Source organism: Mauremys reevesii, linkage group 5, assembly GCF_016161935.1.
Source record: "Mauremys reevesii isolate NIE-2019 linkage group 5, ASM1616193v1, whole genome shotgun sequence".
Classification (NCBI taxonomy): domain Eukaryota; kingdom Metazoa; phylum Chordata; order Testudines; family Geoemydidae; genus Mauremys; species Mauremys reevesii.
This window is the reverse complement of record NC_052627.1, coordinates 66,144,945-66,172,610: the sequence shown is the minus strand read 5'-3', so window position 1 is coordinate 66,172,610 and position 27,666 is coordinate 66,144,945. Positions and strand designations below refer to the sequence as shown.

General features: G+C 39.0%; 1 protein-coding gene across 14 annotated transcripts in view; it reads left to right on the top strand.

Moving 5' to 3' along the window:
* The window catches only part of MARCHF1 (membrane associated ring-CH-type finger 1), a 471,750-nt gene that overhangs the window by 122,715 nt on the left and 321,369 nt on the right, over window positions 1–27,666 (top strand). For 10 of the 14 annotated variants that reach the window (XM_039539330.1, XM_039539327.1, XM_039539333.1 and 7 more), the window contains 2 exons: window positions 24,503–24,580; window positions 25,459–25,589. In XM_039539330.1, coding sequence (XP_039395264.1) covers window positions 25,563–25,589 — 27 coding nt within the window. In that variant the 5' untranslated portion in view covers window positions 24,503–24,580; window positions 25,459–25,562. The remainder of the gene's footprint in view (window positions 1–24,502; window positions 24,581–25,458; window positions 25,590–27,666) is intronic. The other 4 variants (XM_039539334.1, XM_039539341.1, XM_039539338.1 and 1 more) reach the window with 1 other exon arrangement.

Here is a 27,666-nt window from a genome sequence, read left to right as displayed (position 1 = left end):
TTGAAGTGTCAAAGATTTCTATAACCCCTGATACATTCAGTGAATGGAAGAGCACAGCCCAAAAGCAAGCATCGTGGGTTTTGGAGGGGGTGTGACCCATGTCCCAGGAAGATGTGCTAATTCAGCATCGTCCTGAATGTAAAGCTATCCTTTCCAAAGTGGGGATCCTTTGGGAGGTTCAACCCCTGTTGGAACCTACGGGCAGCTTACACCCATCTGTGCACAGCAGGAAGGCCAAATTCATCTGGCATTCTATTGCAGTTTTCAAAACTGAAATAAATGGAGTGACAACAGGGATCAACTTGGTCCTGAATCATTGTGCTGAATCAGCTGCCTGCAGTGGTTTGGATTATTAACACAATATCATATATTAAAGAGTTAGAATTAAAGGTGACAGGTTTTCTTTACCTTATGTGGAACATCGTTTTTCATTACTTCAAAAATAAGCTAAGGACTTTCTGTATTGGATATGCTCCTTGTCACATGTTTTCTGCAAAGGTTTAGAGGTTTGGGAGATGGCAAGCGAGCAAAAAGAAACATGTATTTCCAAATTGCTGAAACAAGAAACTTAACATGGCATCTTTGTGGCATTGCTTTCTGTGCCTATTTTGGAACCAATAGTTGGATTGAATCAAGGAACCATCAGTGGTTCTCAACCTGTGGCCCAATTAGCACACAGCTTCAGCCCAGCTGTGTACTTTAAACATTTCAAAATTTGCTGCTATGGTCTGGCAGGGGGCAGGGCTGGCTGACTGGGGGAGAGAGAGAGTAAGGCTGCTGCTGCAGGAGCGCTCCTGCCAGCAGGGTACTAATGAGCGCTGCAGGGAGACAGGACATAGGAGAGTGGGTCTCTGGGTTGGTTTGGGGGAAAGGGGGGCTCTGGGCAATGACAGAGTGGGGTGCTGGGAACTAGGGGTTTGTGGGGGTGCTGCAACACCCCCAGGTTTTAGGTAGGGCTCTGCTCCTAGCCCAGCGCCGGGGCCCTAGCTGCGCAGCGGATCCTGGCTGCTTGGCCCCGCACCTAGGGCTACCTCCTGGCCTCACTCTGTGGAGGGATCTTTGGACAGGAGGGCATAGGGAACTGTGGGTCTTTTTGGGAGCTCTGTGGTTTTCTACCTGTTGCCCACATAATGCATTGGGGGCTGCATATGTGACCCACAATGATAAACGGATAGAGAACCACTGCTTTACATAATACTATGAAAATTCTGTGAACAATTTCAGCTTAAAAATAGACATTGGGTCACCTTGGGCCAGCTCCTAGCAAGGAAGCAGAATTTTTCTGTACATTAGGCCTTCAACTGTTTTATTTTAAATCCTTTTAGTGATGATCCTCCAATGGCCAGCCTAAGCAGATCATTCTAATTGTCTTTTCTGTTAAGTTTTCCCTAACTCTAACTTCATTTCTTTTTTTTTTAAACTTCAAGTCAGAACCCATGTTACCAAATTTTAAGAACTTTTCACTGTGTAGACCCCCAAAATTTTATTTTTATAGCTACTAAATGAGATTTTCCTTTGACATTTTTAAGCATCAATTGAGTGTGTGTGTGTGTGTGTGTGTGTGTGTGTGTTTCTGGGTTGTTTTGGGGTCTTTGTGTTTGCTGTGCTGAAAAATTAAGGAATTAGTATAATTTTAATGCCAAATAAAACTTAGATTTTTCTATTTAAATACTGTACAAAAGAAAAGCATAATTCTTTTCATAAAACCACATAAGATTTCAGATTATTCTGAGTATTATTGATTCTAAGGTTCATAAGAAGGTTTTGTAATCAGCATAGTAATTTGACTTTTTAATGAGACTAGTCCTGTGAGAATTTGGCTCATATATAGTACCTTTATGAATCTAATCAACCAGATGTTATGAAAAACAATTAGATACTATCTTTTTTTAAACCCACATGAGAGCAAGAACTGAAATAGTGGCGTTTTGCTTATCTGATCATTAAAACATGGATTTGACTGAACTAAAATCAAGATGTAAAATGACAAAATTTAAAACCCACAAAATGAGCTTCTTAAACAAATCTGTAAGCAAAAACCATTGGTATGGCAAAAGCTCTGGAGCTGTGCTTAAACCAAGTGACAGTCATACTCCATATGTGGTTTTTTTAATAGGGATTTATTAAAAGGGATTTATTTATTAAGCCACAACAGGATTTTCATTAATTGTTTCAGTTGCATTATGAGAGATGACAGTGAAGGTGGAGTGCCTTCAAAACCCAAGAAGTACATCAATACTCTACTAATGTTCTCCCTTTCATGGCTTATTACCATTGTGGTATGGCTCACTAACTTTAATTTTTCATAAAATCATTATTTTTCCAATTTGAATAATAGTTTCTGGTGAAAATGTATGAGGAAATTGGTAGAGAAAAAGTTTTTTTTTTTAAATTACCCTGTTTTTGAATCTAAGAAAATATTAAACAATAAACGTTTGAAAAAGGAATTCTTGGACCATATAGAGCCATCCTTACTCCTAGTCTTCAATAGCCCAGTTGCTCCTTTTTAGCTGGAGGCCATTCACAGCTCACTTTATACTATTAAAAACCAAAGCCTCAGTCTTGCAATAGTTCTATTCTCCTTGCCATAGTATCTGAGTGCTTTCCAGGAGTGTATTAGATGTTGGCCACATTGCTTGTGTCATCATTCTCTCCGCAGGGAGTGATTGCTTTGATAGGATGTCTTTTGTTTGCTTGTATTTTAAATGCTGCTATATGTTTGTTTTAGAGAAGGCAGGTCAAAGAAGTGTCTTATACTAGGGGTGGAAACTGGTGAGGTTTGTGATGGTCTTTAAATCCTGAGAGTTCATTCCATGGTTTTGGACTGGCCTATGAGAAAGCTCTGCCTCCTTCACAGATGAGCTGCATGTGCCCTTGTGGTAGAAAATTCCATTGTGCCTGTGGAATAGGGTTGCTGACTCCCTCCCTTATCCTGGAGTTTTAGGCAGTCTTTTAGACATGCTGGGCCCAGATTTTGTGCCTTGATGATATGGGCTGAAACCTTGAACTTGACTTGATGTTCTGTGGGAGACCAGTGTGGGGAGTGAAGAACAGGTTTGATGTTTGCAGTAGTCAGTGACTTCAGTGAAGCTATCATGGCTGATTCCCTACTCTAGCACTTAGAGTGCAGAAGCTGGGGGCTACAAGGATTCCAAAAAATAATACTGGCCACTCCAGGCTTATATTAAACTCCCAAGGTTACAGCTTCTCGATGACCTTGGATGGGTTGATGCTGCCACCACCCAAGTGCAGAACCCCTTTTGGACCCAGGAAAGCACATGTGGGTATTCCTCCCTGTGGGGTACCCTCCAGCCCTTTCACCCTCTCTCCAGGGAAGAGCTGAGGAAGAAAACAAAGGAAATCAGCTGTTGCCACCAGCTAATTAAACAACATATGCACAAATCTCTTAGGACACAAAAATCCAATCCTGTTCTTAAAAAAAGGTAAATTTTATTAAAAAACAAACAAAAAAGGAAAATACATTTGGAACGTAGGCTTTTTGCTAGACTTTTAAAAAAAATTACAAGAATTAAGCATTAAGAAATAAGAGATAAACCTAATCACGTCGTCTTAAACATTTCCTGATCTACTTACATATCTGGGGTTTCAAATAAGTAGCTTTTAGATATGGTCTGGTGATTTTCATACCTGGCTTAAAGCTTTTTACAGCATAGTTCCAGCCCTGTCTCTGCTCTTTTTCCCCCTTTCAGGAGAAGGATAGACAAACAAAGGGAAAGTTTCTCCCCCCCCCCCCAAATTAAAAAAGTTCTAGCCCTCCCATTGGCTCTTTTGGTCAGGTGCCCAAGCCCTTCCTTTTACCTATGGACTCTTTTAACCCTTTACAGGTAAAGCAAGTAGAGAACAGCTACTAACAGGGAATTTTGTAACTAGCTGACCGGCTGGATGTCCATAAAAGGGAGCTACTCCCCCTCCCCATTCATTTATCACAGGAGCTATGGCAACTTACACCAGCTGAGAATCTGCCTGTGAACAGTTCCCAACTTAGATTTTACACTGGAGTTGGTTAGAGTGGCTAGAGCTCCACATGCTCCACTGCCAAAAGGGCAGCATGGTACACTGAAAGGAGAGAAGACTTTAAAACTGTCACTCTTTCCTTCCAGCCTCTCCCTAAAATTTCCTCTCTAACCTTTTATGCCCTCAGACTGTCTCTCTTATCTTTGTTCCCCCCCTTAACTCCTCCTTCCTATTTAGTATAATGTATATGGCTGGGACCTCACAAAATACATATGCTCAACTGTGCCCCATCAAAAAAACAAACAAACAAAAAATCATCCAACTCGCCAATCATATAATCTTTTTTGGATAAGTTGTGTCCTCTGCTGTGTCTAACCAGTTTCATTGCACAGTGTACCATTTATACCATTAAATCAGCCATGAGAGTCATGAAAGTTACGAACATTTGCCAGCCAAAGCAAAAACTCCAAAACTGTTGTCCTGCCCTTTACTATAATGATACTGATGGTGTTGAAAAAACTAATGATATTTGATATGCGGAGGTGAAGGAATGAAGTTACTTGCATTGGGTGTATAGATGGATAAAATTTTGCATGTCTGCATTGAACAACAAACTCTGCTTCATGTAAAGAGAATACTTTTTAAAAGCTCCACAGTCCTTTTATTTAAAACAGACATTTGCTGCTCATAACAAGTACCAGGCTGACAGCCCTAGAGACTGAAATCTTCTATTAATATTATAGAACTGAAGGAATGGACTGATTTAGAGGGAGGAGATGAGAGGACGTTCAGTCCTTATGCCCATTTAGCCCTTGGCCTCTCTACTAAGAGAGCTGATAGGTTTGCTTGTCTGGCAATTACAGTGGTGGTTTTTGTGATGTTTCATTCCAGTTCCTACTTGAAACAATCAGCTCCCTTTTTAAATAGTTCAGATTTAATTCATGTGAGCCAAAATAGGATCACAATTTGCAGCCTGTATAGATGTCATGTAAGAGTTTGTTTAAACATCTCTATGCCACATGATTGAAGTGCTGCACAGTGTTTGAGCTTTTACGTGTAGGGATTGATGCTGAAGTAATTACTAATGTAGTAATCTCAGACCTGTCAAGAGACTGCATCGCATTCTTAAGAACGTAGCTAGATAGCATGCAGTGCTGCAATTCTGAAGAGAGAATACTAGAACTTATTTGGAGGATATGAGCAGGGAGTGGAGAGCAGGCCCTATTAGAGGGTTACGAGTCAGGTGCTAGGATGGAGGCTCAAAACATTTATATAAGCTTCTCGCAACCTCTCTGTACTGATGACATCCTCCTTGTGTTAGTGTGCAATAATGCATTTATACAGGTGGCAAATAACTATTTTAGTTCAACTGATGAGCTCATTTGCATTTATCTTAGTTGACAGAGTAAAGTTACTTCAGCTGTAATCCTTGATTGCTTTAACAAATCAGTCCCAGAAAACTTTGAAAAAAGAAACCAGATGATAGCATCATATGTCTTCTGCGGTTGAACAATAACTTTAGTTTAGAAACTTCTGAATATATATATATATATAGCACTGACTTGTAATGATAGTTTGAGGTGTCTGCTTTACTAGCAAAATCTGTGTCCTTTGAAAGGATGAACGGTATCTCTAGATGAGTAATGTACATCTGTGCTGCACTATATCAATATGCCCTTTTCATAAGTACAGTGTTGAGAGAACGTGTGTGAAATAGAAGAAGGTGCTAAATACTGTCTTTTGGATGGTGCTTTTCTTCAATTTTTTTTCAGAATTCTCTGTGGATGACATTTCAGTTTAAGATAGGCACATTAGCTGGCTAATTTACTACAGAAACTGATACATTAAATCTCTGCTATATTGATTATATTACTTAGAGTTGAGTTAGTAAGAGGCTGGCAGTCTTTACCTGAAAAACCCTGTGCTGATAACAAGTACTAATCCTGATGGGAAAGGGTTTAGTTGGTTCTACTGACTGAGGGAGGCAGGTGCTTTAGGATCTCACTTAAGTTCTTGGGAAGTGTGAGTGGCTTTATGGAGGAGAGGCTTGAGGATGGGCTACGCGGTTCAGAGAGCAAACCCTAGGTGCAGCCATGCCTGGAGAGAAGGTTTGAGTGGATCCTTATATTCTTACTGTTGCTTTAAAAATAAACCCAAACCCCAAGAAAGAGCTGAATTTGGACTTTTTCAATTGTGTGGACTAGGTGTGTAGAACAGATTGGGAAAGACATCTGGTGAACCAAACCTTCATCTTACCATCTATGGCAATTCAGATTCTGATCTAATTTCTGCAGCTTCGGCGCCTCTCTACTATCATTGCAGACCTGCTCCTTTATCATTGAAACAATACACTGAGTGACTGAGCTGGGCCACCAGTCAGTGGTTTGTGTACATATGATTTTAAAAAATTGTCTCAAGTTTCTGCTATTACTGTGGTGTGGGTCAGTTGTGACAAGTTCATTTCAGCACTGAAATACATTACAGTAAGTAATGGTGGAAACATATGTTGAGTAAAACGTGATTATCAGAATATGCAGTAAAAAGATGGTTAACAGTTAACATAACACATGTTTGTAAAATATATAAGCTTTGTTCCTATTTTTGTATATTTTTTAAAGGAGAAGATGGTCATCAAAGACCTGAACTCTAATGAAAACCTACTCCGTATTTGATGTAAATGTGAGCATAGGAGGTGTTCTCTTACACTTTTTAATTTAATCATAAAATAAAACCTTACAGCTATGACAAGAAAGCTGAGCTGCTATTCAATAAATCCTCATTTTAAAATACAGGTAAGTGTAGCTTAAATACAAACTGAAATGGTGAAATCCTACCCCCATTGAAATTCATAATAAAGTCCCCTTGACTTCCTTTGGAGACAGGACTACATCCGAAGCTTGTAAATATCCAGAGATGACTTTGGGGAGAGAAATTGACTGATTTGAGTTTAAAGATGTAGTTCTTCCTCATTGTTTTCTGGAAAGATTTCTGAGTCAGGAGAGCACAGTTCAGTTCCATTCTTGAAGGTCACTGACTTGCTGTGTGACCTTGAAAATCAGTTACTTAGCTTTGCAGATGGGTACAGAGATGTTATGTTGCTTTCACAGTAACAGATTTCATGGATCACAATTGACCATTTGTGATAAAACAAACCGTAAAATTTAAGGGCTAGATTCTGAATTAGGCATGCTCTGAGCGAGGCTTTGTAAAAACCATAGCTCCAAATCATAATTCCTTACCCATGTCATCCTTGCTCCTGTCAGTGGTGGTAATTTACTGCTTGTTTACACGAGCCTTTTGTTACTACTCAGCAAACACTGGCTCAGATAGTCTGGCCACTCAGTGAGGGAAGAGGCTGTGGAACTAAGACTTTGCCCCTCTTCATCCACAGCCTGCCCACCTGTTCTGAGGGGGGAGTAACTGGATTAACCCCACTCACTTTAGATAGCTCATTTACCCTGTGCTGGTACAGAGTCCAAACCACACTCCAGATCTAAGGGGAGGTGGGGGGAAGGAGGTGAAACTTAAACATTGTGCTAGTATTCTTATTTGCTTAGTCTAGGTAGAAGTATACAAGACATGGATGTTGCACGTGAACAACCTCACTGATGGTAGGGTTGAATGCTTGAGGTGGTAAGGCAGGCTCTGGAACCAGCTGGCTTGGTCATGAAAATTAAGGAGTTTAAAATAAAGGGAACCCAGATGTTTCTCAAGAAATCATCACTGTGCTCACTCTATCCTCCCTCATGCAGCGTAACTGAGAGGGAAACTCATCTTTTTGTTTCATGATTTTATGCTGTTTAATTTTGTTCAATGCTGAGATACTGCATTCATAGGGGCCCTATACAAAAAGCTAAGGTAAGAGAAAGGGAGCTCAGCCCTGTCTAAATTCTTGTGGGTCTTTTTCTTTCCCCTCCTCCCTCTGATGATCTCACTGACCATGACTTCAGGAGAGATTAAATCATTGGGAAGTGGGAGAGAGGAACAAATTTTGAGAATTTAAGAGAACAGTGACCCTCCTCTCTCAATCAACTTGAGAAAATGTTTTTGTTTCTTCTTAGTTGCTTTTTTCAGTTATATACCAGAACACTCATAGCACACTTGCAAAGTATTGATAGGTTGATGCTGACTACTGAGCTATGGGGTTTAATATTGCCAAGAGAAAGCCACTGGTTTGCTCTTTTGGGAAAAACACACACACTTTTTTTCCCCCTTGGTGGAAGTGAATTACAGCCCAGCATAACTATACAATAGAGAGACTACTTAGTCACCTTTGCAAAGCTTTTTGAAATCTATGGATGTCAAGCACTTTTTGTTTTGTTCAGGGCCACCCAGAGGATTCAGGAGGCCTGGGGCAAAGCAATTTTGGGGGGCCCTTCCATAAGGAAAAGTTGCAATACAATAGAATACTATATTCTCGTGGGGGCCCCTGTGGAGCCCGAGGCCTGAGGCAAATTGCCCCACTTCCCCCCTCTCCCCCCTGCAGGTGGCCCTGGTTTTGTTCTTGTTTTTGTCTTGTATGTTAATGGTACTCTTCCAACTAATGGAGGTATTTCAAATAGATGTGAAGTAAAAATTCCTATCCTCGATTAATAAAAAGAGCACTTTATTACGATTCCTGTTAAAGCAGAATAAGATCTGATTCCTTCCGTAACCAATATTATTGAACATCCACTATAACAGTACTTATTTCTGCACCACTTAGTTACATAGTAATCTTTACACAGTTGAGTAGTTGCTACATTTGTGAAAAAGGATTGCAGGCCTGGGTCTTTAGTCAATTATATCTTATAAAAATGGACATAGGGATTAATTATGATATTTTATAAAAAGGCCCTTCATTTTCAGCGTTCTTTCCACTATCTCAGTATCCAAATGCTGATGGTTACTGTTAGTGATAATATTATAGATATGTTTAGGTTAGCACATTTATTTGCTTCTCTTTAGTTTGTAAACAAATTAAGCCTAACTTAATAAAACGTGCCCAACTACTCTTAGAAAGGACTTTATTATATTATATTCAGTTATAAATGCTTCAGCACAATTTTTTTTTAAAAGAGGAAATTCTAGCATACATCTCAACCTGCTCAATCATGCTAAAGGCATGGCAGTGCATCCATACTCGGAGAGACGGTGTAGTTAGGTAGAGGTTAGTTAATGTACTTAGACTTGTTACTTTAGCGCAGACAAGCCTAGAGTAAAGGATGCGCCATGTTGATTTGTGGGATGAATATGAAAGTGAGAATCACAATTTCTAGTTAGAGAGCTGGAGCTGAGAGAAAAGACTGGTTAGGATTTCTGCTTCCTCTCCTTTTCCAGAACTGAATGAACTGAGTCACAATTTAGGTTTTGGCTGCAGGAAATTGCACTGTACCTTGGATTTTGGCTTGAAGAAACCCTGTTATATCATTTTGCTCCTTAAAGGAGCAGGACATTAATTACATTTACTGCTTTTTTCAAGAAAGCACACTACTGAGGTGTTTACATTTTATCTAAATGTGCAGAATCTTCTCCTGAAAACCCTGTCACCGGTGTGTGTGTGTATATATATTGTGTTTGTTTATGCTTATATATAAAAGAAACTGAAGCATAGAGATTTAGGACCATATTCTGATACCCTTACATTTTGCCTTGAGTTGTACCTTATGCTCAAATAGACCCACTGTGTTCAGTGTGGGCAACGGTATCAGAATCTGGGTCTATGTGACTAGCCCAAGATCACACAGCCCATCCGTTAAAGAGATAGAAATAGAACCCACATCTCAGCCTACTCCTATATCTTAGCCACTGAACCATGGGTTGGCTATGTTAAATAATACTTTGTAGCATTTTCTTACAATGTAACATGTTTAAGTTAGTAGGAGATGGCCTGCTGCACCCTGGCCTCTAGATATTTCTTGTTGTGTCTCAAATTCAAGAACTGTACAGCTCTGACTTTCTTTCAGTTGATTATTAATTTAAATGCTAGTCAAATGTATTCAGAGTTCATGGAAATAAAACATTAAAGGATATTGATGAGTAAATTATCACCTAAATTGCAAAATAACCTTAATGTAAGTATGAAATACAAAAACAGGAGGTACAGCTTGCTTAACAGAGAATTGCAAATACTGACAAAGCTGTTTAGAGGAGTTAAACGCTAGGTTTTTAGTTTAGTTTGGAGTGTCAAGTGTGACTGGAATTTAGTGATTTCTTTTGTCCAATTACATTTTGCTAGATAATGATGGGCAAATACTGTTGCTTTCACCAAGACTGAATAAACAGATAAAACTGGTCTGTAAGCATTGCAACTGTCTGCCCATTGAAACCTGAGTAAATTTGAAATCACTTTACTGAGGATCTAAATGGAGGACAAACAAAGCACAAAAACAGTCTGACACTTCCGATGAGTAAAGCACAGCATGATTAGCCGCAAGGGGCCTAAGTTGTCCTTCATATATATGCCAACCTGATGGACTTTATTGGCTATTGCAAATGTAGCATGTATTGGAGGCCAATACTTAACCTGAAGAAGTGGTTGAAGGCCAATAGTATCAATCACATGAGAATCCAAGAAGATGAAACCGATGTCAACCATCACACAATAAGTAATATAACATGAACAAAAATGTTGGGCCTTTAGCATATACCTTTCACCAATGTGCAACTTCAAACCAAATAACCGAAATACTGCACAGTCCTCCCCGGGTGCTACTGTCCTTGTAAAGGTAGCTTAGAACTTTTTTTTTTTTAATAAAATGTGAAACTGTAATATTTGAATATAGGCAATAAAAGCTTTCAGATAAGAAAAAAAAATAACAGCAAAACACCTGGCATTTTATTTTGCTATGTATGAGAGAAGCCCCATACATTTTATTTTGTTTTCATTTTGAAGGTACTAAATATAACCCATCATAGTGAAACAAAGATGGGTTCCCCTGGAATAGGCTGATAATGGCCCCTATACAAAGACCAACAGTGATGGAAGCATGTATCAGAGGGGTAGCCGTGTTAGTCTGGATCTGTAAAAGCAGCAAAGAGTCTTGTGGCACCTTATAGACTAACAGACGTTTGGGAGCATGAGCTTTCATGGGTGAATACCCACTTTGTCGGATGAAGCATGTATCTCTGGCAGAATAAAGCTTTCTGGTGATTAGTAAGACAGTGGAAAGATAGGACAAGGCATGTGTCCAGGAGGGAGCAAACTTCATACTATGGGGAATACAAGAGCAAAAGCTCTTACCCATCATTTTAAAATGAGTTCTGCCAAGAAGGTAGGTGGGGTTAGAGTGCAGACACCCACCTCAATAAGACATATAAAGAAAGTTTCTAATATTGCCATCCTAAAATCATCCTCTACATTACAGGCAGAGTGTGCAATGATTGCAAGGCGAGCGTAATATTGTCACTGCTGCTCAAGCCAGTAAATGTGCAGGCTGCTATATTCTCTACAAGTTACAAGCAGCAGAGGAATCCTGCTGAGGCCATGCTAAGATGAAATTACAGTAGTCAAACTTGTGGTTATAAGTGTGTTGTGAGAAGTGCACAACCTGTGCAAACTGCTCAGCTGGAAGAAACCTTTCCATAATATTTCTGACATAAGACTGGCATTGGAATTGCATGGTCAAAAAACCCACAAAGGTGCTTAACTAATGAGTAAAAAACAGGTTCCCGCTGCTTATGGAATTCCTTTTCCTACCATCTGCAAATTCAGTTTGGTTAATACAAACCTGATCCTGCAAACCTTAAGCCCTGAAGCATTCTCATTGATTTCAATAGGAGTAATTGCTTGAGTAATGGCTGTAGGGTGACCAGATGTCCCGATTTTATAGGGACAGTCCCGATTTTGGGGTCTTTTTCCTATATAGGCTCCTATTACCTCCCACCTCCTGTCCTGATTTTTCACACTTGCTGTCTGGATCTCCCTAAATGGCTGCCAGTGTGAATAATGGTTTCAGCAGTGAACCCTGAATTTGTAATGCCCTTAGTAGCCTAGAAAGTAGCAATAATACTCCATATGGCTAGACTGAGGCAGAATTGCTGAACCCATACACAATAATATTTGTACATGCAAGTCCGAGTTTACATCAGTCTCCTGCAGTGATGCACATTCTCCATCCTCATTTGTGCGTTCTTAATACAGTACAGTGAAAAGTTGTGTTTTGGTTTTTTTTAGTTCAGAACAGTATAATGTTTTCATCTGCCTCTGGGTACCTACTGGTCTTCTACTGATACTCTCTTGTTTCTGTTTCCGCTTGAAATACAGACCAGTTTTTCTCGTGTAACAAATACTGTTTTTTCTGGAGTATTTTATTTGATTAATTTTTTTCATGTGACAATCAGACACCACTGAGAGGAGTATCAGTACAAAACTCTGACAGAGAGAGCTTTTAGCTTCTATTCCAGAGTTTAGGAGCCTTTTTATATTAATTAAAAATATAGCCACGTAAGAGAAAATGGGAAGCTTTTCTGTACAAAACCAGAAAATAGTCAACCAAGAATGAAATCATACTCAAATGATATCTCAACTAGCCCATAAGTATCAGCCCGTAGTGTGCCCTCCCTTCAGAGGATTTCAACTCAAGACTTGTGCTGACCACATCTGTCTCAGTAGCACATAAGGAGAAGGTTGCTATCTATACAAAGTCATTCCCAATGCAAAGCACAAAGAACTGGTGTCATGTGCTGCCTGCGAGATGTGCCATTTCATGAATGGGCTGCCCCATACTACTCCAGATTGTTTCCAGGTTGATTAAAAGTGTAGCTTTATGCACAGTGCACTGTAGTAATCTAGTCTTGAAGTGACTAAGCAATGGATTATGGAAACAAGATCTGACCAGGAAAGAAATTGTCACAATCCGCTGTTCAGACAAAGGTGAAAATGCCTTCCTAAACTCTGTTCTGTGATCATGCAGTTGGAGATCCAGCAATACTCTCAGGGTGTGAAGTTGAGTTGAAAACGGTATGCACAAACCAGCCCACAACATATGGGCTAGATATAATCCACTCACTAACTTCCAGTTGCTTCCCCTAACCTGCCAGTATCACCTCAGTCTTCTCTAGATTGATTTTCTGCCACCTAGTTCTCATCTCTGTCTGAGTCTCCAATTCCCTTTCGTAATCTATTGTGTACAAACCGGGTGGTGTAAAATAGAGATATACAGAGCTGGCTTGGTGTCCCAGGCTTAGTTTGTTCTCAGTCCAACACACTAGTTAGTTTCTCAGCTTGCAGATATTTTCCAGTTTAAGATTCTACAGTAATTTATTGGAAGATTTCTCTCTGAAGGATTCACTGTTCGTTTGCCTATTGTCTCTGACCATCAGATGCCTTGAGAGTAGGGCAGTTTCTATAACCAGAAGCATATGTTCATTTGGCAGAGAATGTGTATGTGGGGAAAAAAGTGTTCCTCTGCATATCTGAATGAGCCTGTCTTGATCCTGAGGAATCCCTGTTTCATGCTAAGAAAAGTTTGATTTCAGTAGAAACTCTGTTCCTTGGGAAAAGATGTTGTTCCTTAATTGCATACCAGTGACTGGAAATAAATCTTTTATTTTACAAACTAAGCATGATTAATAAATATTGGCCATAACAATGGTTGATGGACTAAGTGGTGATAGAAAGAGTAGGGAATAGAGTATGCAGAACTCCTGCTACAAGTCTGCTGCTTTACAAGTAGCAACATGAAATAAATTAGCCTAGATATAGGCCTCACCTTCAGACTGGTGAATGACCTCAACTTCCATTGACTTTGAGAGTTGAGGGTACTCGACACTTTGCAAGATTGGGCCCTAGTCTGGCAGTAGATGACATAAGTGTTGTAGTTTAAATCTGTCATAGTTATGCTTTCTATTTATTACTAAATGGCACTTTTTGTGCTTTTCATTACTCTTGTTCCTGTGTGTCTGCAGGCTCAGGAGAACAACACTGCGTGTGGTTCATCATCTAGTCCTATTCAGAGGCTTCCTTTCTAAGGGCCTAGGGATATTTTTTTTTAACTAACTGTTTCAAGTTAAGAATAAATTGATAGGACTATGGTGTAGTTGGGAAGAGGAGTGTGGTATTTCATAAAAAGTCTTACCGAGCAACCAGAAATTCTGAGCCTTTTTACATAGGCATTACTGAGGAACCCTTTTGTTTTCTTATATATTTGTTTGAGAGGTGAAAAAAGACATGATTACAAATGCACCATCCTTATGTAATCTATGATTAAAGGTCACTTGACCAAAACTAATGATCAGTGACTGGTTATTAATCATAACTTTGAATGTGTTTTCAATGTTACTGAGTTCACCTGTATTCGCTGTGGCCAAAATACAATATGCATTGTTACAGAGATGAGTACATTTTCCAAGTGTTCCTGGATTTGACACTTACTTTGACTTTAATGAAGTAGTGTGGCTATGTTCTTGCACAACTCTTAAAATATTTTGGGAAGACAGGAACCTTTTGGGATTGATTGACTGACACTAGGCCGTGACTATGAGCTGATACTCATGACTGACTATGAATCTATAAGGCAGTAGTAAGAAAACGTGGGAAACTGGTGTTGCAAAAAATCCAATTTTAATTGGAGCCTATTGGAAATGTGGATTTCAAGAATAGATGGATTTCAATGAAGTGCAAATGAGACCTATCCAGTAATTCCCATTAACGTCTCTGCATCTCACTCTGTCTCATGCTGGTTGAGATCAAGGTTCCATTGTATACTCTCTATTCCCTCAACTGGTGAGTACAGAGAATCAGCTTTTTTTTTTTTAAAGGAAAAAATGAACCAGATAGAGAAATCCTTATGTTAGATACCAGCTGGGGATAATGGAGGGGCCTCATTCAGGTTTGAACTGACTCCATATAATAGGTACCAAAAGACAGAGGGGAAACTCCATTCACCAGCTCAACCACAATGATTCACTGAGGTCTTGGGTAAATGTTCCTTCCATGGATAACGGCTGAGTTTCAGTCATGATAGTCAATGTGTCTGTTGTCTTTTTCATAAATAAACTAGGAAGAACATGATTAGCCTTACCCCAGAGGGAAAATCAACTTCTGTTCTGGGTGAAACAAAGTTTCCTATTGCTGATTTGCACTGCCCATCGAGGGGGAGGTGAACACCAAGATTTACATGGTAAAGTTGGGTTAGACAGAGTGGAACCTACTCCTAGAAATACCCTTACTCAGAAGTCAATTTGGTGGGCTGGTGATTGACCTCTTTGCACCTGTAAACAGCAAAAAGTGCTCCATGGGCTCTTCTTGAGTCAGGACCCAAGATGGGAGATAGTGAAAGACACTTTGCTCATCTAGGCAATGTTCTCCTGTATACTGGCTGCATTTTCCACTGCTTCCCAGAGCCATACAAAAGATATGAAGAAGAAGAGCAGCAGTGATCCTGTTTGCATTTCTGGACGAAGAGTCTCTCAGGCTTCGTTAACCTAGCATTGGAACTTCAGATGTTTCTACTTCATAGAGGACCCTGCTGTTGCTTTTTAACTCTTCTAGTTTGTTTTAAAATGAAATAACACAGCTCTCTCTCCCTTTTTATCCTCTGAAAAGCTGTTCTTGAAAGTCAAGGATTTTGTTTTTTTAAAAAGGACTTCAGTAGAGTAAGGAGCCAGAATGAAGTAGTTGGATATCAGGATTTCACAATCTCGTATTTTACAAAAAATCTATCTTGGTGGCTGTGGAGCTATTATATCGAACATCTTTTATGAATCACCTTTCATGTTTTTCCCCTAGAATGATAGCTTTCCCTAAGTTTAAAAAAATGACATACAAATGTCTCAAAACAATGTGTACATTTTGATACCTGAAAATATTTGTTTATATTAATTTTTCACATATTTTCTTTCATATTAAACATACATTGAATTTATTTAGTTGCTTTGTAGGGGCACTGAATGTGGATTTAGTCACATATGACTTAACATTGTCATGCTGCCTGAGGGTTGTAAGCCTTTTGTTGCTGTTTGATGTTCTAGAATCATGCCCTCAATGGAACAAATTTAATGGAAGATATAATTGCAAAAAATGCAATCTTACGATGATGGATCACTTTTTCCCCCCCTGTCTAAAATCATGATTTAGATTACTTGAACAGGGAACAAATTGAAGTGTTAAATCAAATTAACAAGAGCCAGGATAATGTGAAAATGACTTTGACTGCTAGGAAGTCAGTGAAAGGTTCCCCCCCACCCCCCGACTGAGGAATATGGCATTAGACCAAAGGAGCATAAGTATGTCTGTCTGTATTTTTGTGTTGATGGTAGCTAACAATCCTATTCCTGGATTATAGACTCATCTGGAAATCACTGGGTGTCCAGAGTTGGAAATAACAGTCAACCCAATTGACCTATTACCTATATCAAGATGCAGAGTCCAATCTTGCATTAAAGTCAATGAGAGTTGAAGGTGCTCTGCAAACCGAGGAGGCACTTAGTACCTCCTAGTATTATGTCCTGGATTCTTTCAAGGACAAGTCTTCCACAATGAATTTCAACTTTGTGGACACTGTGGGAAAGACACAGGCCGATATAGTTGTCCTGTGTCAAATGTCCTAAGCAGTCTCTGTGGAATATATATATTTTCACCTATGAGCAATATAATCTTATAATGCCAAAATAAAGGTCACTGTAGTCCGTATCTGCAGGGATGTACAGAAGAGGCTATATGGCCCAAAGAGTTTCCCTCTGCCCAGGGGCGGCTCTACCTTTTTGGCCGCCCCAAGCAGTCATGCGCGGGAGGCGCCCCGGAGCCGCGGGAGCAGCGGACCTCCCGCGGGCATGACTGCAGAGGGTCCGCTGGTCGCAGCTGCGGACGGTTCGCAGGTCTGGCTGCGGGAGGTCCAGCCGAGCCGCGGGAAGAGCGCCCCCTCCGCAGTCATGCCTGCGACAGGTCCGGTCCTCACGGGGCTCCGGTGGACCTCCTGCAGGCGTGACTGCGGCAGGTCCGCCGGCCCAATCTGCCGCCCCCCCAGGAAAAGGCCGCCCCACGCGCGTGCTTGCCGCGCTGGAGTCTGGAGCCGGCCCTGCCTCTGCCTTTTGTTACCCCTGTACAGAGGCTGGTCAAAATCCCACAGTCTCTCCTCCTTTCTTTCTACTCACATCTTTACTAGCTATCTGAAACGGAATAGGATCTGATGGGGTCAGGGTCTAGGTATGGTCCCAATCCCATCCACAGCAGCTAGTGGACCTGGCCTGGCAGGGCGGCCCAGAGGATTCAGGGGGCCTCGGGCAAAGTGGGAGAGCTGCGGCGCTTGTACTCCCCAGGCGGCGGTCCGGGTCTTTGGCAGCATTTTGGCAGCGGGAGGGGGGCCTTCAGGGTTGCTCTGCATCTTCCGCAGCACTGAAGGGCCCCCCGCTGCCAAAATGCCACCGAAGACCCGGACCGCCGCCAGGCCAGGGCTCACGGGGCCCGGGGTCTGGGGCAAATTGCCCCACTTGCACCCCCGCCCCCCGGGTGGTCCTGTGGCCTGGCTCAGAGAGGAGAGCATGCTGCATCTCTCCAAGGTTGTTGAAGCTATCACTCTGGCATAGGCACCACAGGAGGAATTTTGGCTAAAATTCCTGCTGGGTGGGGTGAAGGTTCCAGCCACAATTCATCTCCTTTGCACCATCCTTTAGCACAGGTTCAGCATCCAAGGCAGAATATTATGGCAACTAAATTCAAAAATAAAGTAATGCATGTAGGTTACTGGAGACGTCCCCGCCACCCCGTTTTCAATATCATATGCTCTGTATACTTAAGGTGATTCATAGGTTAGTGTGTGCTTGCGCACATGTACAAATTATATATGACAGTGGGGATTTTTGGGGATTCACATTTCTGGAGGTGATTAGTTTAAAAAAAAATCAGTTCCATTTTGTTTCCAATATGTAGTCAATAAAGAATGCTGCAAAGCTACAGACCTGGCTATGCATACAGTAAAGAGCTGTTCAGAATGAATATTCATATTATTCAGTATAGTAAACCAGAATAAGCACACCCTTAAATTAGTGTTGAGAGTAGAAATAACATCATAATCCCATCTAAGCAAACAAACTTTGTCGTCCTTCTACTTAACATTATATAAAAGTCTATATTTTTAGTATTAATCTTAAAAATTTCAAACTGAACAAAAAATGAGAAACGGTTTAAAATTTGTCAATATGAAACTGTATTATAATGTACTAAAGATTTCTGCAATTTAAATTATTTTTTCATTGTACGGGTTACATTTTCAAAAATTTGTACCTACGGTGTTTTAATTCCAATTTTTGCATTGATAGAATGCAGAATCTGGGTGAGCAGATGGCATTTGTGCATGTAAATGTGGTAGTTAGATGCTCTGATTCTGTCTAATGTAACTGTAAATGATTTAAGAGGGAGTTTGAACCTTCTTTTAGTTTGGCCTGATATGTGCAGTTGGTATGGCAAAGAAATATCTTGTGATGAATAGGTAACACTAAATCTCTCTATGGGAACTGAGAGAATGATATCCTTTTTCTAAAACAAGTTTGTAAGCAGTGTGGAGTTTCAACCCTGCTCTGAACACCACAAATACACATGCTCATTATATAAAGTCCAAACTTATTCCTGGCCAGGGGTCTGGTTTTATTGGCAATTGAAATAACACAATATAAACTTCAGTCTAAACCAGGGGTAGGCAACCTATGGCACGTGCGCCAAAGGCAGCACGCGAGCTGATTTTCAGTGGCACTCACACTACCCGGGTCCTGGCCACCAGTCCGGGGGGCTCTGCATTTTAATTTAATTTTAAATTAAGCTTCTTAAACATTTTAAAAACCTTATTTACTTTACATACAACAATAGTTTAGTTATATATTATAGATTTATAGGAAGAGACCTTCTAAAACATTAAAATGTATTACTGGCACGTGAAACCTTAAATTAGAGTGAATAAATGAAGACTCAGCACACCACTTCTGAAAGGTTGCTGACCCCTGGTCTAAACTTTCTCTCCAAGCTGGGCAATTGCAGAGGCCATCTCCATCTCAGACCCAGTTACCTGTTCTCCAGACAGATGTTCAACTTCTCCATTACCTTATTGGAGAAGTATACGTCTGCCAGTTAGTATAAGTCAGAAATAATTGTGGCACGCATTCATGTAGGGCTCATGTGCTTTGACAACACAAACACTCAACTAAGTCCCTTGCATAAGGATGCAGAATACTAGTGCCTGCCTTCCTGCTTTCTTCTAATAGGACTCAATCCAGCAGTCCTTCCATATGTAGAATTCCCATAAATTAAAGTCAGAGTTACACATTGATCAGGGTTGAGCTTCGATATGTACCATATTCAAATACAGATTAACTTTATGAAAAGTGCTGCCCACCGGTTTGTATTACCTCGATGTGTAGTATAGACCAGTTTTTCAAAACTTCTGTTCTGCCTTGCCTAGTGAAAACCAGGCTTTTAAATTTAGTCTTGATTTCCCTTTTGGTGCCCTTCTGGTTGCTGTTGCTTACAAAAGAAGCAGTAAGAAGATAGATAAAGAAATGTTTTTCTCCAGGAATCTTTACCATTTTAAAAAATTTTTTTTAATCTGTGGCTTTGATTTTTATGGTAGTATTGAAACCAGCTAATGGATTTCAGAGCGAAAAGACTGAGTTACTATGGCTACACAGCAGCCTGAAAGCTTAAAAGGACAAAAGGATAAATGAATACAGTACTGGTTGCTTAGCCATTCCCTGAATGGCTTATAATAACTTGAGAATTTTAGTCTTTGACTGAGACAAAGAAAGAAAAAAAACATTTTAGTTCTTTAAGAACTTATTTTCCATTTTCAGTTCAAACCATTGCTTTTGGAATTTTATTCAGTTAATATTTTGATTTGAATATATTTTGGCATTAAAGTGAAGTCCCTTGTTACTGTTAAAATAAGCACAGTGCTAAAATTAATACTTGACGATATCTAGAAAATAGGTAATACTGTAATTAATTTGCAATTGAAAATGTAATACCCCTCAAATTGTTTAGGGAGTAGTTACAAATTGTTAGAGATACTTAATTACAGGTTTCAATGCATTTTCATAACCCTTTGTTTATTTTTTTGGTTGAAACATTTGACTAAAATATGCATGTAAATATGTGGTTATGAAACTATTTTACAAATTAAGTGCTAAAAGTTATAGTACCTATTATAAAGGTAACAGACAAATATCCTTATCAGCTCAAGAGCATATTTTGAAAGTATGTATACAGAAACTAGCTCAATTCTAAAATATTAAGGATATGGAGTAGTATGAATATAAACCTTTATTGTGTATCTGTTTTTATACCTTATTTACTCTGAGTTACAGGATCAGATTTCTTACTTTGATCCAGCACACTCTTGCCACTCTGGAAGCCTGCAGATCTCTTCCACTGGTGATTGCCAGAGACTGGGTGGGGGGAAGGGAGGAGGTAATAAATACATGGAACATGATGGGGGGTGGGAGGAGATCTGGGTAGAGTACTACTGTGCTCCAGCTATTCTCAGCTCATGTATCAGCCCTGAAAAACAGCTGGGGTATTTTAAAGTAGCCCTCAGGCTGCTCCAAACTATTTTTTGGGGCTGGTATAGAACTGGACTCAGAGTAGAGGAACTTACATCTGTCTAGCTCCTTCTCAATCACTCACCTCATCTGTTCCCAACAGATATTGGGTGTATCTGAGAATCTGGCCCATATTCTCATTATTCATTATTTTGAGTTTACCAGGGCAATTCTTCTCTGACTCATAATGTGTGCCACACCTTGAAGGTCCTCCGATATCATGTAGGAGAATGTCCCATTAAACACTTAGGTCAATCTATTCAAAACTAAGCAGTGATGTTCAGGTGTTTCAATTTTGGGTGCTCACCTTGAGACACCTTTTGAATGATTTTTTTTTCTGGAAGTACTCAGCACTTCCCATTGACTTAAGATGGCATTGAATATGCCCAATGCTTCTGAAAGTCAGGCCAAGGTTTCTAAAGTTTAGGCTCCCAGAAATTCGGGGCACTCAGAATTACTGGTTGGTGCTGGAAATTTTGGCTGACATAAACAGAACAAAGTCTGTGGGGTTTCATGGATTATACACCCATGCACACCTTTGGCTCACTATTTTCAAAAATAAAATCTCACCAATATATTGTATATATTGTGAATTTCCCTCTAGAACAATAATGGGAAGGAATGTGAATATTAACGCAGAGTACTGGGACAGTCTGTACTCAGTTTAAATAGTGCTGTATTAGGAAATAATTACAGGTTTTAATTCTGGACCTTGCCATTTACAGCTTAACTGACTTTTTATTCTATATAACTCTTTGTTTTGCCAAATGTATGTTACTACATATATAGTTAATATTTTGAGTGTTTTAATGAAGTGAAATCTACCAATAGAACTGCAGTTTATAAAATAACCCAGCTAATCCTGCTTTATAGGATTTACATATGATTCTCTCATAATGCTCTTCTAAAATAAAACAATTTAATTAAAAAACAAAAAAACAGCTAAACCTTAACAACTAGGACTTCCATTTTCCATACTGTTGTTGAGGCTTTATGGAATGCAATGTTGCATACTAGACTTTGTTTAAAACAACAACAAAAAACTACTATAGAAACAAGACTACTTGAAATTCTGAAGTGGATCAGTCAGGAGGAAAGTGCTTCAACGGAAGACAGGGAACTGCATGATATTTAGTGTTGCCATGGGAGACCGCTTTACAAGAACATTTGCAGAGCAGATGGACTGAGGCTAAGTAAAACAGATAGATACAGGTATTGAACAAGAGTTATGTAATTTTCTGTGAAAGAACAGGAAAACATGATCACTAAGCAATGCAACAAAATTCAATGAATCGTACTGTGCACATTTTGGATGGAGATGTCAGTAGATTAATTTTGAATGGTGACACTTTGCTATAAAGTTCTTTGTCTGCTTTTAACTTCAGTAATTTTAATAATTTTAATTTAATAATTTGAGGTAAATCTACTGTATTTTGATGGCAGGAAGAGGAAATAGCCAACTAATTCTTTGAAGATCACTGACTTTTTGAGAATCTGAGTTCATCCTATTTTTTTCTTCAATTTACATAGAGTAATCAGGGACACATTTTCCCATCTGTAAACTATCTTTCCGGTAGCTGTTAAGGCTGCAGATTTAGACATCTATTGAAAGGAATGGAAAATCCTTTTAGTTAAACTCCATTCTCTGTTGCTAAAAGCTCTTCTGTGGCATTACAAATACATTTTTATTGAGCAAAAAAACCCCAATCATTTTGAAAATTAGTTATCCCTTAAGACTACTTCCGTAGAAACTTAACCAACTCTTTTTCTGCATAATGTCTAGCAATATGAAAGTGAAGATAATACATATGCAACCCACACTTCAGTAGTGAGTATCTATAGGCAAAATACACACAGAATGTCTATCTAATAGTATATCTATAATGAGAGATGAGATGTGTGTGTGTGTGTATTTCTATGTTGAATATACTACGTTCAGTGGTTGAGATCTGTGGAGGTTATGGCTGCAGAAGGTTTTAATGTTCTACTTTCTCCTTTGGGAAATAAATATTTGGAACATTAACATTGTGTTTTTGTAGCTGTGTTTGTGAAAAATTTGAATACTTAAGTGAAAACTTGTCAGTTCCTTTCACAAATTCTGATCCCTTTTTGAAAATGTGTGAATTCTACTGGCAAAAGAATAGTTTTTAATCTAAAAGATTTCTTTATATTTTGTCTTTGGTTGGGTCTATCTCCATGCCTCTCTTCTCATTAAGATATTCAAAAATTACTATATAAACATTTTCCATGGGCCTATTCCAAGGAATGTCTTCTGTGTGGTAGCCAGATCTTCAGTTAATTTAAACTGACGTAACTCCACTGATATCCATGGAGCTATGCCAATTTACACCAGCTGGGGATCTGGCCTGATTCCTTCTAATAACAGCATACTGAAGATGATTGATTTAATATATGGGCCCATGAGCAACAAGTTTATTTCCAGAGTGAAGGATAGTTTTCAAGGAAATTTAACATATTTAAGCAAACAAACATTTGAAATCTTTTATAAATTTTCACAATGAAGGAATATGTATTTATAGAAACATTATTTATGGGTCTAACAAAAGTGCCAAAAATTTATACACCAATTTTCTACCTTTTTAATGTAAATACCAAGAATAGGATCATCTAAAGGTAAGCTTGATGTAAGAATTACTGGGTGATAGTCAGGTTAGATGGTCAAAATAGTCTCTTCTGGCCTTTAAACCTATAAGTGAAGCTGTAGCCTCATTGAAGTTCTTGGCAACACCTATTTGACATGATTGGGATTTTATCCTGTGAATCTAAAATTTTGTCTTTCATACCTGAACTCCTGTATGTCTTGTATACCGCTTAGACTATCCAAGTTACAATGAGATGGATTAATACAATTTTCTAAACACACAAAGAAAGGGGATTTGAGGTTAACTTAATCTCCTTTCACTTTTATCTTTTCTTGAGCATGGACCAATTTCACAGAACACTTAAAAGAAAATTCACAGATTTTCCTCAGTTCAAAAATTGACTTTTCTACAGTCTTGATTACTATATATATAATATATATATAGTGTGTGTGTGTACACACGTGTATATATAATATGCTGCTTTTCATGTGAAAATAGGTTTTCTGAGATGCCAAATACTATTTCTGTATATAGCTACATATATTTAGACTTGTTTTAATGTTCCTTTGTTTCAAGTCTCTATTTTTGTCCCTGTGTAGGCATGCGGTTTTAACTGATGCAATATACAATGAGAAAACAGGATGTACAAAGCATAATAAAAATATAGCACGTGGTTTGTTGTCTAACACATTCAATATATAGTTGCTTTGTTGTAGTCAGATCAATGATCAAGCATTTGATATTTCAGAATATTTGAGTTCCAGCTTTTGAAACACCGTAAGTGGAGTTCGTGTGATTCTGAGTATCTTTTTCATATGTGGTACTCTGTTAATAAAGTGAAACATTTCCATTGTTGTTGCATACAGCGCAAAGGTTGATGAATGTTAGCTCAAATATCCAGTGTATTAAGGCAACTGTTAAGTAACTTGCTCTTCTACACTAGAGATGCTATTACTATTGTCATTAGCCTTTTTTTTTTATTGCTTTCAACTTACGTTTGCTCAGACTGCAGCCAGCCTCTTAATGAGTGTGTGGGTGGAGTGGTAGTTACAAAGAGCCTTTCCCCATCAATATCATCAACATAGGAATAATAATGGTTCAGTTCTCATGCTCCATGAGTTCAAGGATGGTTCTTTGGATAGTGCTCCAAACCACACCAAAAAGATCAACCAGAGATATGTTCCTATCCCTTCAAGCTGTAGAATGTTCAGTGCTTATTTATGCATGCTCCATGGCTCCCAGACCCTCATGGGCATTGATGATCTGCACCATCCCCAACATAGGCCAATACTCTAAAGGCATCATCAACCTTAACATGCTTTGAAGGACAATTCACAGAAACTGTGTGAGTTGCAGGTGTGCATGTTTTTTGTTATCATACAGTTGGTTAGTCATTAATTGATTTCTGTTGTTTTCAGGAAATGTACCCAGGAAAGATCTTGAAGGGACACACACAGCTCTGCCTAACAACAATTTGCTAAGAGATTGCTTTATTCGTAAGTTCCTCTTTGTCATCATTTAATGGGAAAATGTATTATCACAAGTAGAGAGTTTATTTACTTTAGGAACATCTGCATTTTTACTGTATGTAAAGGAAACACCAATAAGTCATTTTCTCCACACTTTTGCTATTCTTATATTGCTGAGTTGTAGTGGGTGGTGACCAGTTTTGTTCTTCTCTATTAAGGTTCTATGCTGACAGCACATTTTGTCCACCAGTTTTGTATGTCTCATGATGTGCTAAACTGTAGTTACTTATTATACAGTGAAATAATCTTATTTTTAAAAAATGAATTTAGTGCTTGCAAAAGGTGATAAACACCAGACTTTTTTTTCAAACTTATTAATGCACCAAAAGGTTTTGTAATAGAGACTAGCAATGCCGCTTCCAGTGTGCCTTAGTTCTCTTTTGGAGTGACTGCCTCTCTCCTGTGGCAGCCAATACAAATATTGTCAGTGGTACAACTGGCTGAATCTGGCCTGCAGAATGATTCCATCTGGCCCTTGAATCCTCCGCTCCTCCAGCAGCAGTTGCCTGGAACAGAGCATTGCAGTGAGTGAAATGCTGCCCAGTCCACATGTGGAGAAAAAAGTCTTCCACCTAACATGACCTTCTACGTATGGTGTGTTTGTGAGGACACCATTTGTAGCGTCCTCAATGCATGCACCATGGAAGAGGCCATGTTGTAGAGATGGTCTTCCTCCGGCATATGCAGCACAACATTTTGCTACAGCAGCAGAGTGTGGAGGTAGCTGGTGACCATTGTCAATCTGCAGAACCATCTCTCAGCTATCAGGGTAGGGTAATCCTTATTAACAGGAAACAGCTCTAACTAGCCCTGCACTCCGTTCTTCCTTCAATCCCCACACGTAGATCCCAGTCTCCTGTAGCACTCAGTCTGAGGGAGAGGATGGAGTGGTTTCTCTCAAGTGCAAGGGAGCAAGTAACTTAATGGCTTCTGGTAAGAAGCGAAGTTGATGCAGAGAAGAATAGAGCATTTCAAAGTAAGTTGGAAGATGGTGACTTGTTCATTGAAAGTAGTGGACAAGCATAATGCCTTATTTGCTTTTAATGTGTTTTTTTAATGTGGCTGAATCCTAACTTTAATAAAAATCTGATCCTAGAATTTGGAAGTGTACTTTTGTATGTGACCCTCAGGTGCTCCAAAACTAGCAGCCAGCCCACAGCATTGAAGAGGTTGGACTACCAGTAATGATATTTGTGGTGACTTTATTTGAACTGGAGTGAAACCAACTGATTTCATATAGACCACAAAACAAACATTGGTAGGAAACACTTCACCAATATGAATTTTGTCTTGATAACACTTCTGTGAAGGAAGGTTGAGTAGCCCTATTTTATAGATAGATTGGTTTGCCCATGGTCACATGGTCTGTGGCACAGCTGGCAACTGAACCCAGATTGTCTTAGTCTCAGTTCAGTGCTTTAACTACAAAACAAACCTAAAATGTAGAGATGAATGGTAACAAGATATGGAGCCTATCTCCTGATTTGCCTAGATCTTATATAATCAAATATGCATAAAATCATATCAAAAGCTAGCTGTTCAGTAGACATTATCTACTTACTAGCCTACAACAATCATGTAAATATCTTGAGACTTTAATGGTGTCTCCATTTATATCATACTTCCCCTTCAATATAGCATTAAGTTTTAAATTGCTGACTTACTAGCTAGACAAATTGATTTCTTAACATACGGTGGTTTCCATGACGATGTTAACATTTACCATTTTAAAATAATTAGGGTGACTGCTGGATCTGAGGTATTCCCGGTACTAAATACTTTCAAATATCAAGTACCACTGTACCTGGTGTCTGTAATTTATTGGACAAACTGATGACTTAGATAACAATAAAACCTTTATCCTGAACTTGCAAAGGCTGGTCAATCCCCCAAATCAAACCTTTATGGAGGTTCAAAGAAATTTGTTCGCTTTGTTGGGTTTTTTTTATATTTTTTCTGGTAGCACTTCCTGGTTTTATCTAGGCAGTGCTGAAATGATCCCAGAGACAGTTTTCATGGTATTTCCAAACTCCTGGCACAAATTGATAGAAATTTCATTATCAACTTTTGTTATATTTTAAAACCTCAGTTCTGTATGCGTTGTTGTCCCAAGGCAGTGAAACTTCACAGTAAGCCACACAAATTGTTTGTCATGTCTGTACTGTATTAATATTCACATAGCACTGACTAAATGACCAAAGATTTGTTCCTTGTCACCCAAGATTAAGTGTAAAACTTTGCCTCCATCTAATGCCATCTCCTTTGTGGTTGTGCCAAAATTGTGGTTAGGAACTTACAGGTTGTCCCAGGACACTTCATGCAGGCTTTCACATCTAGTTGAGAAAAGGAGAAGGGGAGGGTATTTGCTGTATGAACACTTCTTGATATTCAAATATGTTAAGTTTTTAATATTGCTTGGTGAATTTACTTACTTAATACAAATGGGATAGGTAGAGCTCGAACAACATATAACTAGGCTAAAAAAAGAAATAGGGTTGAAGTTAGAATCATCTTGCCTATTCCAACTCACCTACTATCTGTTATATTATAATTGCACTTCTCTGAGGGCAACAAATTAAGGAAAAAATATTGTTGGAAATAATATAAATACAGTTGACTAGAATAAACAAAGGGATGTCATCAGAAAAATCTATATGACATGAGGCAAAACACATGGAACCCATATTGTGTAAAATGGCATATTTATGGCATATTAGACAACAAATACCTGGCAGTTGCAATGTTTGGAGTACTGGAAGTTAGTCTCTATCTCATTTTTAAATAGTGTGACCATGTTTGAGGGCGAGCAGAAAGTCAGATGGTGGGACCCCATATTGTCAAGTCCTTTATTGCTAGGCAGGGTTTTAGTTAGGGCTGTCAAGCAATTAAAAAATTAGAGATTAATTTTGTGATTAATTGTAGTTAATAATAGAATACTATTTATTTAAATATTTGTGGATTTTTTTTTTTTTACATTTTCAAATACATTGTTTTGGTTCTGAGTGCAGTTATATAACAAATCTACATTTGTAAGTTGCACGTCAATGACAAAG